This window comes from Pundamilia nyererei, unplaced genomic scaffold (genome assembly GCF_000239375.1).
Source record: "Pundamilia nyererei isolate P.nyererei 1_Seehausen unplaced genomic scaffold, PunNye1.0 scaffold00001, whole genome shotgun sequence".
NCBI classification, from domain to species: domain Eukaryota; kingdom Metazoa; phylum Chordata; class Actinopteri; order Cichliformes; family Cichlidae; genus Pundamilia; species Pundamilia nyererei.
This window is the reverse complement of record NW_005187402.1, coordinates 5297159-5307791: the sequence shown is the minus strand read 5'-3', so window position 1 is coordinate 5307791 and position 10633 is coordinate 5297159. Positions and strand designations below refer to the sequence as shown.

Genomic DNA, 10633 nt, shown 5'->3' with positions numbered 1-10633 from the left:
TTCAGCATTTTTAACATTGAAGACTACGGAGATTGACTCACTTTTGGAGCCTGCTTCAAGTGAACTGTGAATTTTGGCATCTCTACTTTGGCTTCCTTTTTCAGCCTCCAGGGTTGCTGTTTGTGAAATAAAGACAGTGATTGTGGCTGCTTTTGACACACTGAAAAAGCTCAGTGTTCATTTCAAACAGATAGTGATAATGTACCTCCAGGGTCAAGGCCTATAATCTCCTTACCGATGAAAACATTAACAACCATGAAGAATGCAAAAATGAGATATTTCTGGCTGCCAGAACAGCTAAAACTAAATTCAAAGTTATACTAAATACATAGCTCCTCCTCCTAAGATGCAGGCTGGTTGATCACCTTAGCAACAGCCCATATGTTTCCCATATTGTTTGTGTCTATCTAACAAGTGAGAATAGATTTTCTATTTCTATTTTATCACTGCTTTCCATTCATAGCAGAAACACATTTATTATGCTATTCACCGAATAATAAGAGATTCAGTGCATAAAAATATTCACCCATAATCGATTTGTGACACATATCTTATCGCTTATACGTTTTTTTACAGTCTCCCAGTCAGTCTGTCTTTGCATTTGCAATCAGACTATGATCATTTTTAGTAACTGGCAGTATGGTGATACAATGAAGCACTTAGCTTAACAAATGCACCGTGTAGTCCCGTGTTCTACAAGTGTATAAATAAATGATGAGAGATTATACAAACCTTGTAAGGATGGTCTGAAAGAATCCTATATTAAAAATTTACTCTAGCACGGAGCTAATTATAACAACATCTTTGGACCTTTTCAGAGCAATTGTGCTTTTTCTCTTGGAAGAGTTGCCAGTAGCTGAGCCAATGTGCCCACTCTGCCCCAAGGTGGTTATTCCTCAGCTGTGAATCTCGCCTGGTGTTGAGCTCAGGTGGCACATGCTGACTTGTCCTAGAGAACGCCCCTGTGTCTTGTTTGAAGCAAGCTTGGCTCTAGGAAACAATCTCCAGGTTTCAACATCAAAACCGAGAATCAACCCCCCTAATGGGCACCCTACTGTGGGCTAGAATTAGCAGGAATAACCCCCGCCAGCAGGCTTACTTCTCTAAACGCAGGAGCCTCGAAGGACGAGGTGGAGGGCGGAGAGCGTGCGAGGCAGGGGAAGAGCGGGGAGGAGGGAAAGCAGAGGTGGACCGGTACAAGAAAGAGGGAATTATACATGTCACATACAAGCGCAACTACATTTATTAAGAGCAATGTTCACTACACCATCTGTGCGAGTTCAAACGCGCGGCGGAGGAACAAGATGATGCCCCTTTGTGCTGCGTTGCAGTCTTTCATTTTTCTGTGTAAATGTAAGACAGACATAAAACGGGGCAGAGAGCCTCTGTAGAGACAGACAGCAGTCAGTGCCTGAAGCAAGCTCAGAGCTCACAGGGTAATGTATACTCGCTCCTCACCGTACCAGAGAGAAGGTGACACCAGTCAATCCCGTTCTGACAGGGCAGCTGAGATAATAGCGGGCTTTGATTCCTTGCAATAACTTCTGCCAATCAAAACGAAAGGCATCGTGATTGCAGAGAGAACCACAAGCATGCGTGCGAGTGAATCCGGAGAAGCTTACTGTACGCTACTGTACGGACTGAGAAGTGAGATAATTGCACAGAAAATGCTCTTGTGCACTTTAAAAGGCCCTGTTGTGCTTAAAGGGGGAAAGATGGATGCAAGCAAAGGCTAGTGGTGAGCTTTTAGGGTGGGGGTGTGTGCAAGATGAATGCGCGAGTGACTTGGCCCATTTTTTGACTGTTTGCTGTCAGAGGTCAGTGGGTGGTCTGCATGTGTGTGTGTGTGTGTGTGTGTGCATGCGTGGAGGGGATGAGGAGGGTGAGTGCAAGGCCAGGCTAGGGAGGCTTTCAGGTGGAATAAAAGCGTTACTGCAGTGGTAGAAAGGTCAGCTGTAAACTTGTATCAGGCGGGTGGTGATCACCCTATGCCGCAGATCTCTGAGGTATTGAGCAGGCACGCTCTAATGGCTTTGATATATGGACTACAGGACTCCCTGAAGAGGTCAATACCATAGCACTTTGTCTCTATGAGCAATGACCCTCTCAAGCTCCATTTAGAAGCTTTATAACTGCAGGAAATAGGCTGGAAAGGCCTCGAGCAGGGCACGATGAAAGAGAACTAATATGAATGAAGTATTTTCTAATCACGTCTTCTGTGCTCTAATCGTCGTCCCAATCAATCATTAGTTTGGCGGTATAAGTATATAGCGATGGACGTTATCGGAAGCAGATTTTGATGTGGTTGAAAGAAGAACAAGAGAATCGGAGCTGAATAGAGCCAAAAGAGCTGATTTATCATTACTCCATTCGGGAGGGCAATGACACTGTAAAGACTGGCTTCTAATAGCATTTCATCATTACTTCAGAATCTGGTGAGTCACAGCGTTTAATGAGAGTGAGAGACACGGCTCTCAGCGACAAATTTGTAGATTTATTCGTAGCTTGTCAATGCTCGTCTGTAAAAGAGAGATAAAGCTTAAAGTAGCGAGAGGAAAAATAGAAACCGCAACTGACAGAACACTAAGCTTTGCTTTATTTGGGCCAATTTTTTTTCAAACACGTGCGGACATAATGGCTACCATCGCGGTCCCTTCTGAGCGTATTGATTTGGAGCAACCTTTGGTGTGAAATATGAAAGAAGCCAAATGCTGTTTATGAATGTCTGCTGTAATTGGAATGAGCAGATGTTGCAATACTGTTCCACTGTGTTCAATAATAGACTTTTGCGCTATTTTTCTCCTCTGCCCCTGTCCGTTTTATCCCCTGTTTCCTTTCATTTTCCACCGCTGGCCCATTCTTCTTTCTCCCTGCTGCCCTTTTCCCTTCCTCGCTGTTTCTACCCCATTGCCCTGCGTCTCACCCGCCTCGTTTTCTTCCAGACTCTGTGCTCTGTGCTGTGGCTGTGCTGAGTGACTAAAGTGGAGCCCTGCGAGCCATGGAGGAGATGGACAGCAAACCCTACCAGCCGTTGTCTAAGGGGCGCCATGAAATGGAGATGTCCTACACCAGCTCATCCGATGAGAGTGAGGATGGGCGCACCCATCACCGCTCCTACACATCACGCGAGACCCTGCCTGACTACACACACGAGCTTCGCCTCACCCTCGGTTCACATCGGGAAAGGCAGAGCAACTACAGCCAACCCCAACAAGGTACAAGGTCACGCTTATCATGCTATCAGGGCATGCTTAGGCTGGATATAGTTACCTTGAAATATACGTCCGCGGTTGCAAAGATACTGTATGTGTACTCAAATGGATACTGGCACCAAAAGATAGGCAGACACACACACACACACACACACACACACACACACACACACACACACACACACACACACACACACACACACACACACAGAGGTCTTTAAAAAGACCTCTGTGAATTACCTATTACAGTCCACAATGAGCCAGAAGGACAGTCGGAGGCAGCCAATTACCTCTTCTCCACGGAGGTGATATTTCTCTCCCACAGCTAAACTAGGTCAACCCCAAACCTCTCTGGCCTCACCTGGGGTGGAACACCACCCTTCATTACACACACACACACAGATACTGACACGGGCAGACAGAGGCACGCATACATGCACACACGCTTGCATATACGCGCGTGCACACACCCGACACGTACACACACCCGACACGTACACACCGAAAAATGTCTTCCCTGTTGGTGACAGGAGGAGAAATGGGCCAGCATGCGCTGTGATGGATGGCCTTTATGCAGGTCATGTGTGGTGTTAAAAGAGAAGCAGCGCCTCATCGGGAGCACGCCACTGTGCAGGGTTCATGGTGATCAATAGATACTCTTTCCACTATCTCAACCTTGTGCTCCTCTGCAAGACCTACCCACCATGCTAACAAGCGACATTAGCCATTCATAACGGTTACAACTCCTGACAAGCGGCCCGCTCCAGGGATTTCATGGTTTGAATGCCACCTGCTATGGATTTTGTCGTCCTGTTTGCCCATACGGCAACCTGTCAATGGCCATTAGTCATAATGATGCTGCCTCGATATATTCCACGACACTGCGGTGTCAAAAGAGCACTTGCCTTTTTCAGCAGTTACTCGCCTTTCTGTTTCCATAACAAACAACATCCCCTGCCATCAGTGTCATATGGTAAGGTGCACGAGACCCCCCCAAAGCAGCCTTTCAAATGTCAATGGCAGCCGGTTCTGCAAAGCACATCTGTTCATCTTTGGGCCACAGAGTTATATATAGTATACCCTACCAAAGTAACCAACTGTTAAGGGGGGACATTGCCTCCAGTGACATTTTTAATGGATTACGGTGTTCGTGACAAAGATCAGCCAATTCGTTTCTCATTTAATTCCCCACCCATGTTCTTCATATTTTCCTTCATCTTTTAAGCCTCCCCATCTTGCCCTCTCCTCCCGTTCCTTCCGGTTCCTATCCTTCCTTTTCTTTTTCCCACGTGTTTCACTATCCACTAATATTACAAATTCCTCTCTCTTTCCATTTAATCCCACATCACCTCCTTTCTGCGCTGCACCTGTCTGTGCTAAGCCTGTTTACTTTGGACAGATACTGTTGATAGATGGCCAGATAGACAGCCAGGTCCCCAGCGACGTGACCATTTTACAGAGCTGAAAAACGAATGACCAAAATAATTACATTTTTTTCCTCTACTAATGGATGCTAATTAATTCGTGCTTTTTCAGCATGCTGTTTAGAAAGCCAGAAATGCATCACAGTTTAAATATTTGAATTAAGTAAGAATCTGATTATTTATGAACCTTTTTCCAACTAATTCATTTCACATTCTTGCAAAATACCTTCTGATGACACCAAATAGACAAAACCAGAAGTTCTCTGTAAACTGCTCTGTTATTAACATACATATACATAAACATACAAGGCTCCTGCCAACTCTTATACTAAAAAGAGCAAAAAAATAAACAAATAAATAAAAGCGCTGCGCATGATCCCAGCCGATCACACAGAGGGGCAGTGTACGTGCCCCGAGTTCATTAGGTTTACAAACATTATTGCTAAGCGTGCACAATAACAATTAAAAGTGTCTCAGAGGGGTTCTCGGAGTTTCTCTCCTTTTAGAGAGACTTCAGTTAGTTAATCAAACCTAATCTGTAATTAAGAATAGATTTTAAAAAGCAAGTGGCCGTTTAGAATCCTCAATTAACCTAACCCCAATAAATGCACGTCTTTGGACTGTGGGAGGAAGCCGGAGAACCTGGAGAGAACCCACGCAAACACGGGGAGAACATGCAAAGTCCACACAGAAAGACTCCGGCCACACGGCGGAGTCAAACTCAGGACCTTCTTTCTGTGAGGCAACAGTGCTACAGTCCCAACGTGGACTCTATATATGACCCCAAGTTTAATTACATATTTGATTGAAAGAGTTAAAAATACTTTTATAAATGTGCAAGCTCTTAACTCAAACAGAGAAAGAAACACAAAGCTAAAATTTGGGATCCAATTCAGGGATTTTGTACATTATATTCAGCCTACTTTCTTGTGATTGTTTTACCCAAACTGCTTGGCAAATAATGATTTTTGCTCATGACAGGTACTTACGAGATTGGAAGAAAGCACAGTAATATAAAACAGTCACATAAATAGTCCGGAGGCCTGAGCGGGTGACTGTAATGGCAGGAAATGGGAAGTTCTTCAAAGAAAAATATTGTCGCTCTAATCACTTCCACCCCCGGCCTCTTGTTTTATCATAAATACGTTTCAAAACAAAGCGGTTAGACAACTTTTCAGTTTGCAGTCAATCCGTGTTTGTTGCTACTGGGAAATGGCCAATTTGCTTCCAAATTGCCCTCTTGCAGCCAATTTGAACTAAACAGTAGTGTGGAGTGGTGACCAATCTTTGGCTGCTTTAATTCCAGCAGAACAGTATGTGAGCCAGACTTGGTCTTGACCCCATCAAACAGGCACAGCAGGACACATCGCTGGTCAATGAAGTGGTCAACAGGACTGCGGCTTTTATTGAAACGCTGCGGTTCATGTTCAGAGGACCTGACCTAACACGCGTATTAGCTGCGCTAAGTGAGAAGGAAGGGAAGTGTTTCTTTCCTCTGTTCTCAGAGGGGCCTGTGGTACCAGGCTGCTATCTGTATGGATTTCAATTGATGCCCTCATTTCTTCACAATTACATCAGTTCCTTCACTTCCACTTATACATTCTAAACAGAAAACTCATGTGGTGAGAAAGAAAATTTACTCAACTGCCTCTACAGGAAAAAAAAAAGTAGCACTCAATTGAATTGAATTGAATTGAAGTGTAACCAGAGGACTAACACAGTATATCTGATGTTCTCAGATAACAGGTTGATGCTCGGGATTGGAGGGCGTTCTAATACCTGAAAGCATATGAGGCTCAATTTTTCCCTCAGTCTGAGTCAATATTAATAAGGTTTGATCTTTATCTGATCTCTTCACCCCACCAAGGAGAATATAGATGAGATCAGTGCTCTGTTTGAGCAGCAGTTCAATACATCTCGAGCTCAATAACACACATCGGGCAGCCCGAACAGGATATAGCCTCACTGCAAATGGTTAAGAAAAATTGAGGCTGGCATTTTGATTTGGACCTCTGCTAAAAAAGAAGAAGAAGAAAAAAAACTTTTAATAAATGCTTGCTCAAATAACAGCCTGCCTGTTGGAATAATTTGGGAGGTGTTCGCTGTTTGGCTTGTAAATGCCTGTCTTTAGCAAACACCTGGTCAGCTTAGTCGCTGAAGCAAATAAAAAACACACGCCAGTATTAGAGGCTTTGCAGTTCTTTGGCTGTGCGAGCTCATTTTGCATGTCTCCCCTCCCTCCCTCTAGATTTAGACTTCTGTAAGGCCGGGCAGTTGAGGAGCCCAGACTTTCACATCCACCAACAGCAGCAGCAGCAGCAGCAGCAGCATCAGCAGCATCAGGAGGAGGAAGAGGAAGTGTTGTGCTCTGGACCGACCGGGCACGTCCACAGCCACGGCTACTCCCTCGGTGTGGGTTCGGACGTGGACACGGAGCCGGAGGTGGACCCGTCTCCCGCTCACGGCCTGCAGCACATGTGGATGCGCGGCCTCAAGTCTGAGCAGAGCTCCTGCCTCACGAGCCGCGCCAACTCCGCCCTCTCTCTAACTGACACCGAGCACGACAGGAAGTCTGAGCCTGACAATGGTGAGTGGGGAAAAAACCCTCTCTTCTTACTCGTTAATGGGATTGTCCATCAGCAGTGGAGATCGGCTTGGCAGATAATTTAGTAGCACACCTTTGATGATTTTCTTTTCTACAAGCAAGGAGAATGCAGCATGTGGTGAAGTGAGATGGTGTTTCACATCCTTCGGGGCGATCGTGGCTCAAGAGTTGGGAGTTCGCCTTGTAATCGGAAGGTTGCCGGTTTGAGCCCCGGCTTGGACAGTCTCGGTCGTTGTGTCCTTGGGCAAGACACTTCACCCGTTGCCTACTGGTGATGGTCAGAGGGCCCGGTGGCGCCAGTGTCCGGCAGCCTCGCCTCTGTCAGTGCGCCCCAGGGTGGCTGTGGCTACAATGTAGCTGCCATCACCAGTGTGTGAATGTGTGTGTGGATGACTGGATGTGTAAAGCGCTTTGGGGTCCTTAGGGCCTAGTAAAGCGCTATATAAATACAGGCCATTTACCATCCTACACTCATAGCCTCATTATAGAAAAGAGACGCAAAATAAACGCAAAAAGAAAAACAACACCTAACATTCTTCTTTTTTTTGAGATTTAAGTTACACCCCTGGGCCATTGCGTGATTGAAACTCAGTATTTGAACTAAAGCTAATGCTTAAGTTCCTCTTTCTTTGAAGGCTATTTGATGTGACTAAATAGAGTAAATGTACTATTGGTTATTTAGTCTCTGAAGTGAGCTCTTATTGAAGGTGAAGCTGGGGTTGACTCTGAGCTCAAGGAAAGTCCAATGATGAACATCCACAGAATATGAGTTGGAAAAAGGATTGGAGATTTTGGATTAAAGGAATTGTAGCGGTCCCATGTCTACAGTGCCTGAATGGCTGCCTGAGGGCATCTGACAACCGCCTCTGTGGGAAGACTCTAGCCTAGAAGGAAGGAGAAGTTGAGAGGCAGGCGAGGTGGGGAGGGGGTGAAGATATTGGGCCAACTAGAGAAGAGCCTGGGATGGTGCCAGCTATCTGTCTTGCGCTGCTGGGCTTGGCTGGGCTCCCTGCAGATGGAGAGTTAGTTAGAGGTGCACGCAAACAAAGACAGAGCTCTCCAACCCGTCCCCAAGGGCACTGTCTGTTTATGTGCCGCAAAAAAGGTGGAACGTATTCAGTGGCTGAGAAAAAGAAGGGTGATGGAGAAAAAGAGAGAGGGGAGAAGGAGAAGGGGCAAGCAAAAGATGCAAATGAGAGAATAGAAATGGTAATGTAATGGTATAATTAGAATGAGAATAAAAGGGAATGAGTGGTTGAGGGTAAAACAGGTGAAGGAGACGCTAGTTTCAAGTGAGTGCTAGACAAAGATGGTGAAAGACTGGGAAGACAGAGGAGAGAGCGAAAAAGGAGCTAGAAAGGTTTTGGGATGCTTGGGAATAGCTGGTGCACTGGACAGGAAGTCAGCGTCACTGAAAATGAGGGTGAGAGAGAGTGGGAATGCTTGCAGCAGTACACAGTAATCAATTTGTGATGGCTGCGTGCATATGGTCCAAAGATATTACCATTTCAGATGAGGGACTCTGTCTTTATCCGGGGTCAGAATTAAAACTGCAAAAAAAAAGAAGAAAAAAAGGTGGAGGCAGCTTTGAATGCAGCAGACAGCAGGGAATAAGGATGGATGAAGTCACAGACGTAAGAGGGGAGGATTAAAATGTTCAAAGTGTTGGGCTTTGCTGCTACAGTGCACCAGGAAAGCCGGTTTATGTGTGGATTTCATGTGTCACATGATGATGTAATGCATGTCCTGTGTTTCTCTCTCCAAACTTTTCTCAAGAACACGCTCTCCCCCCTTTTCACTCACACCTATGCTCCTCTGCTGCGTCCGTATCCTTTTTACTCTGCAACCTTATTCCCTCTCCACCACCGGCAGCAGCCCATTTATTCTTATCCTCTTCCTGTCCATCTCTCTCTGAGACATGGCCAGGTGTGTCCATGCGTGGCATCCTCTAATAGGAAATGTATTATGGATGTCACATTTCTCTCCATCAGCACAACAAAGTCTCACACGCCCCTCTGTTCCCGGGCGATAATGAAAGTTAGAGGCACTCGCAAAAAGATGTTGGCGTGAAGGGGCTGAAATCTAAAAGCTAACGTCCCTGCCAAAATGAAAGTGCATTTTAAGTCGGCCCGACCTTGCACTCCCTTTGTCTTCAGAGCTCACCCCCCCCAAACCTATTAATGATGTCAGCTTCAAACTGGCAGGAATCCTTTTGTTCCTGGTCTGATTGAAGCTGACAAGTCAATTTAGTCCCCGTGTGTGTGTGTGTGTGTGTGTGTGTGTGTGTGTGTGTGTGTGTGTGTGTGTGTGTGTGTGTGTGTGTGTATAGGTGTGAGAAAATAGAGAGAGGGCTCGACAGATTAAGAAAGAGTAAAAGAAAAGGAGATTCAGCTTGTGTGTGAAGCCACATTTGTACAGATGTCTGTCTTTATTCTCTTTCATGTTTGCGTGTGTGTGTGTGGGAGGCTGTGTGGTGGGGTGTGTGTGTCCAACTGTGACACCTCCCTTGAGGAAGGCTGCAGGCATTTTCGAGCGCCAGTCAGACCTGCTGACAAACTCAGGAAAGCATCAACACCCCGAATTGACGACAGTTCATCGCAAGAACAGAGGAGATTGGCAGTAGAAAGAAAGTGTAGTTCAGCTGGAGTTCACTACTGGGAGATGCACACACACGTACACCACTTACAATACATGGACAAAAGTATGTGGACAACCAGGTGTCAGTCTAAAATTATGGGCTGCAGTATACTTTTATCTGGGAAAGCATTACATAAGACTTGGAAACCTGGAGTGGTAGTGAACACTGATTCTAAAGTAGTTCATCCCAAAAGGAGCTGGCTGGGAATGCTCTGGAGTGAGTGACCTGAAGGTGTACCAACTACAGGTTAGTGAGAAAACATGATAAAAAATCATCAATAAGACGATAGTTGTATTGCAGAATAAATGGACTGGACAGTAAAACTGACTGAAGGAGTTCAGGCTTCGGGTGGCCAGCATGCAATAAATCTTTTGACTTGAGCTTGTAAACTGTGTAAGTCTGAGTGTGACAGCTCGTATAAGTGTAGCAAAGCTAAGAAATCCATTTCATTGTTTATGTTTTTAGGTGTATATATGAATAATTTAAAATGCCATCCCTGTTGTGCTGCATGCATAAATGTGCACAAAACAAATCTTTGGCTTTGGTGATGCACATATCAGTCCTCCCTCTGTAGCTGCAGGGATTTATAATATTAATAAACCTAGAGGGAAGACTCCCACATTCAGCTGTAAGCAACAGACTAAGTCCAGTCATGCTCACTAGTTCTATTTTTGTGGACATGAAATCAAAGTGAATCAGGCAGAACTGTGGTCAAATGAAACACACACACACACACACACACACACACACACAC

At 45.3% G+C, this 10633-nt stretch overlaps 1 protein-coding gene across 1 annotated transcript in view; it reads left to right on the top strand.

The window, feature by feature from the left end:
- Nucleotides 1–10633, top strand: part of tenm1 (teneurin transmembrane protein 1) — a 191533-nt gene that overhangs the window by 13283 nt on the left and 167617 nt on the right. Inside the window, exons 2-3 of the mRNA XM_005719538.1 lie at nucleotides 2943–3215; nucleotides 6885–7223. Coding sequence (XP_005719595.1) covers nucleotides 2999–3215; nucleotides 6885–7223 — 556 coding nt within the window. The 5' untranslated portion in view covers nucleotides 2943–2998. The remainder of the gene's footprint in view (nucleotides 1–2942; nucleotides 3216–6884; nucleotides 7224–10633) is intronic.